The 3,749-nt window shown below is 42.8% G+C and overlaps 1 protein-coding gene across 1 annotated transcript; it reads right to left on the bottom strand.

The window, feature by feature from the left end:
• Window positions 1-1,680: 1,680 nt before the first annotated feature.
• LOC137619846 (uncharacterized) lies at window positions 1,681-2,532 on the bottom strand. Its single transcript, XM_068350137.1, has one exon. It carries the CDS (start codon window positions 2,530-2,532, stop codon window positions 1,681-1,683), a length of 852 nt encoding a protein of 283 aa, XP_068206238.1.
• Window positions 2,533-3,749: the final 1,217 nt, after the last annotated feature.

The following is a 3,749-nucleotide window of genomic DNA, read 5'->3' as shown; positions in this document are numbered from 1 at the left end:
TAAGGTTGACCCTGGCCTTGTTGCACACGCATTTAAAGGCGTGGTCAACAGACAAGATCCTAGCACAGACAATTCCCTTGCAACAATCGTAACCACCAGTGGTGATACGCACAGATGCCTCCTTGGAGAGATGAGGAGGTCATTCTCACGACAAGAAAGTGCAAGGGAATTCTTCGCACCACAAAACATTTCATATCAATATTTTGGAAGCCATGGCAGTATTCCTGACGTTGAAGAAACTATTACCTCGCAGATCAATCCACATCAGATTGTTCCTGGACAATGAGGTGATAGTTAAGTATCTAAACCGACCAGGCTCAAGATCACCCCACATCAACCATGTGGTGTTAGCCATCTTCTACCTGACAAGGAGAAAGGGATGGCACCTATCAGTAGTTCATTTACAAGGGTTCTGCAATGTGATGGGGGATGCTCTATCCAGGCAAAAGCCCATAGAGACAGAATGGTCCCTAGACACAGACTCATTCTCCTTCATTTCGGGAAAAGTCCCAGAACTGCAGATCGACCTCTTTGCAGCAAGCGACAACAAGAAACTATCTCGTTACTTAGCCCCTTACATGGACCCTCAAGCAGAAGCGATGGATGCCATGTCCCTCGACTGGAACAGGTGGAATCGCATTTACCTGTTCCCACCAACCAATCTCTTGCTAAGAGTCCTCGACAAGCTTAGATCCTTCAGAGGGACAGCAGCAGTAGTAGCCCCCAAGTGGCCCAAATGCAATTGGTTCACTCTAGTCCTAGAGTTGAAACTGAAGCTGTTTCTTCGACCGAATCCAGTGCTATCTCAACTGGTCCAGAAGTCGACTGTCTACACTTCATCCTTGAGAACCAGCAACCTACATCTCATGATTTTCTCGTCTTAGCAGCGAACAAAAAGTTTGGAATCTCGATGCATAAAGTTGACTTTATCGAGGAGTACATGTCAAGTTCGACTAGGAGACAATATGAATCATCATCTCAGAACACTGATGCTTACTTTATAATTCCATCTAAAGGTCGTCAATGTGGACTCTCTCAAACACGTCCGGTCCCAACGCCGAGTAATATTTGAAAGACCCACCTGCCGCTGTCTCACACGCTTCGACAGCAGAGCGGGAGACAGACCAATGGTTCCTTTTGTTTTGTTACGAGCGAACGAACATATAAAAGTGTCCCTCATAATTATTGTCTCTGAAAGAAACTTGCTCATTTTAATTTTCTTATGATTTGACAAAGCATAAGCCTCTATTAGTGACCCGAAATTTAATTAAAAATTTTGAATTTACCACAAACAGTTATTCAAAGTTGCGCAGGGAAAAGTAAAATTTCCCTGCGTGAAATCTCCCTGTGTTTACATCCGCCCCTTTGAAACCTCTTGAGCCCAAGGGGGTTAAACACCTTTTGTTCAGTAACGCCCACTAGATCCGTCTCCTCCTCCAAAATTAAAACAAGCTTCGACAGCGGTCTGTCAAATTCCTTCCCCTCTCTCATGACAGTCACCGTAATCACCAAACCATCTTTCCCTACTTTAGTCTGCACTACTCTAGCCAATGGCCAATGGCAGTGTGCTTCATTCTCCTTGACCATAAGGACTATGTCTCCTACCCTGACGTTTCTTCACTCTTTGAACCATTTCTGTCGCTGTTGTAACCCTAACATGTATTCACGTTTCCAACGGGCTCAGAACTGCTCGGCCATTTGCTGCACCTGCTTCCATCGCTGCTTAGAGTGGCTACCTATTGCAATGTCACAGCCTACATGTGAATCTCCCATGTTTAAAAGGTTGTTTAGTGTGAGTGGAATCGGGTCTCTGCTGTCTGAGGTGACGACAGTAAGGGGCCTACTGTTAACCGTTGCCTCCACTTTACAAAAGAGTGTGCATAGCCCTTCATAATCGAATTGCTGTATCCCCAAGACCATATCTAGGACCCTCCTCACGGTACCTATCAACCGTTCCCATGCTCCTCCAAAATATGAGGCGCAGGGAGGATTGAAAATAAATTCCACCCCACACCGGAGAAAATCATAGCAGACCTTGTTTCCTGCCAAGAACTCGTAACTGGATTTGAGAGCTTCCCACGATCCTACAATATTAGTGCTGCAGTCCCATCTAACCGTCTTAACCTGACTACGACGAGCCAAAAACTTCCTGAAGGCACTAATGAACGAGTCTGATGTGAGATTTGAGGCTACCTCCAAGTGTATGGCCCTCATGTTCAAACAAGTGAGTATAACTCCCAAATGCTTCATATGTGCTCTGCCTCGCTTTACGAAGAATGGCCCAAAAAGGTCCCCCCCAGTGCGATAAAATGGTAGTTTCCCCGACTCCACACGATCAGGTGGTAGATCGGCCATTAGTAGCTCGATAACCTTTCCATGTTCCCTGCGACACCATATGCATCTGCTCAGCACGCGCCGCGCTACTGCTTTGCCCTTAACTACCCAAAATTTCTCCCTCATCGGACTCTGAACATGCATTACACCCATATTGTTAGAATGCTCAAGATAATACTGGATCACCATGTCTGTCATGTGGCCCTTATACAGCAAAATAATTGGATGCCTTTCGCTCGGAGAGATATTTGCCAAAGATAACCTACCTCCAATGTACAAAAGCCCATTTTTCAGGACTGGTTTCAACCTTCTTAGAGAGCTAGAAACCCTAATAGTACCTCCCTTCTCCAGGCTCTCTATCTCTATCTCGTAATCAATACGCTATGTTACTTGCAGTACCATAGTCTCTGCCAAGCTAATAATTTCGGTGGACAAATGCATATCTAGCTCGCGGAGCAGCTGCCTATGTTTATAGATAATGTACCTAGCAAATAGCAACAACCAACCCAAAGCTCTAAGGAGCTTGATCCACCTGGAATAGTGGTGGATGATTCCATACATACCTGTTTGCCTGATGTCCAACCCAATCCTGTAACTAATTATTTGGTACCTTCTAGTTCCTGTTGGTCCTTTCTCACGCTTAACTTCTAATCCTTCCCCACCATCTGACATTTGAGCAGGCTCTGGTGACCGAAAACACTCCTCCTTCAACAGAAACTCCGGCCGTTTTCTTCAACTTTCGGACTGCTTGAAACGTGTTGCCCTTTTCTAGGACTTTACCAGTTTGACCAAGATAGTATTTTTCACAAGCATTGCATAGAATACGATATAAACATCCCTTGGTAATGTCAGGAGAATTCTTTATTAAGGCTGTTTTTATTGTATTTTTACTCTTAAATGCTACAATATCACCAACATTGCCATATATGTATGGAACTATTAAAACTCATAAGCCAAATTATCCAGCTAGGCCAATAATTAGCTCTGTAGGTTCAGCAGCATATAAATTATCTAAGTACCTTGTGAATATCCTCAATCCTTTAGTTGGCACCATTTCATATTCAAATATAAAAAATAATGTAGACTTGATTAACAAACTGAATGAAGTACAAATTAACAGTACCTGTAGGCTTGTCAGTTTTGATGTAGTCTCACTATAAACAAAAGTACCTATTGATGACATGTTGGAATTTTTATCTGAAACATTAGATAATAGACAATTGAATCTACCATTCTCCAAACACACTTTAATAGAATTAATTAAACTATGTATAAAAGATTGTAAATTTGAATTCAATGGGAGATTTTATGCACAAACTTTTGGTATGGCTATGGGAAACCCTTTATCCCCAGTATTGAGCAATCTATATATGGAATTTTTTGAAATCAGAATCTTAAATAACTTCCTACCTAAT

The sequence above is a fragment of the Palaemon carinicauda genome, chromosome 26, assembly GCF_036898095.1.
Source record: "Palaemon carinicauda isolate YSFRI2023 chromosome 26, ASM3689809v2, whole genome shotgun sequence".
In the NCBI taxonomy this organism is placed as follows: Eukaryota; Metazoa; Arthropoda; class Malacostraca; order Decapoda; family Palaemonidae; genus Palaemon; species Palaemon carinicauda.
Note: the sequence above shows the minus strand (reverse complement) of the source record. Positions and strands in the feature narration are given on the sequence as shown.

Bases quoted from the DNA above. Each gene is read 5' to 3' on its own strand.
- LOC137619846 (XM_068350137.1), bottom strand. From the start codon at position 2,532: ATGACAGACATGGTGATCCAGTATTATCTTGAGCATTCTAACAATATG.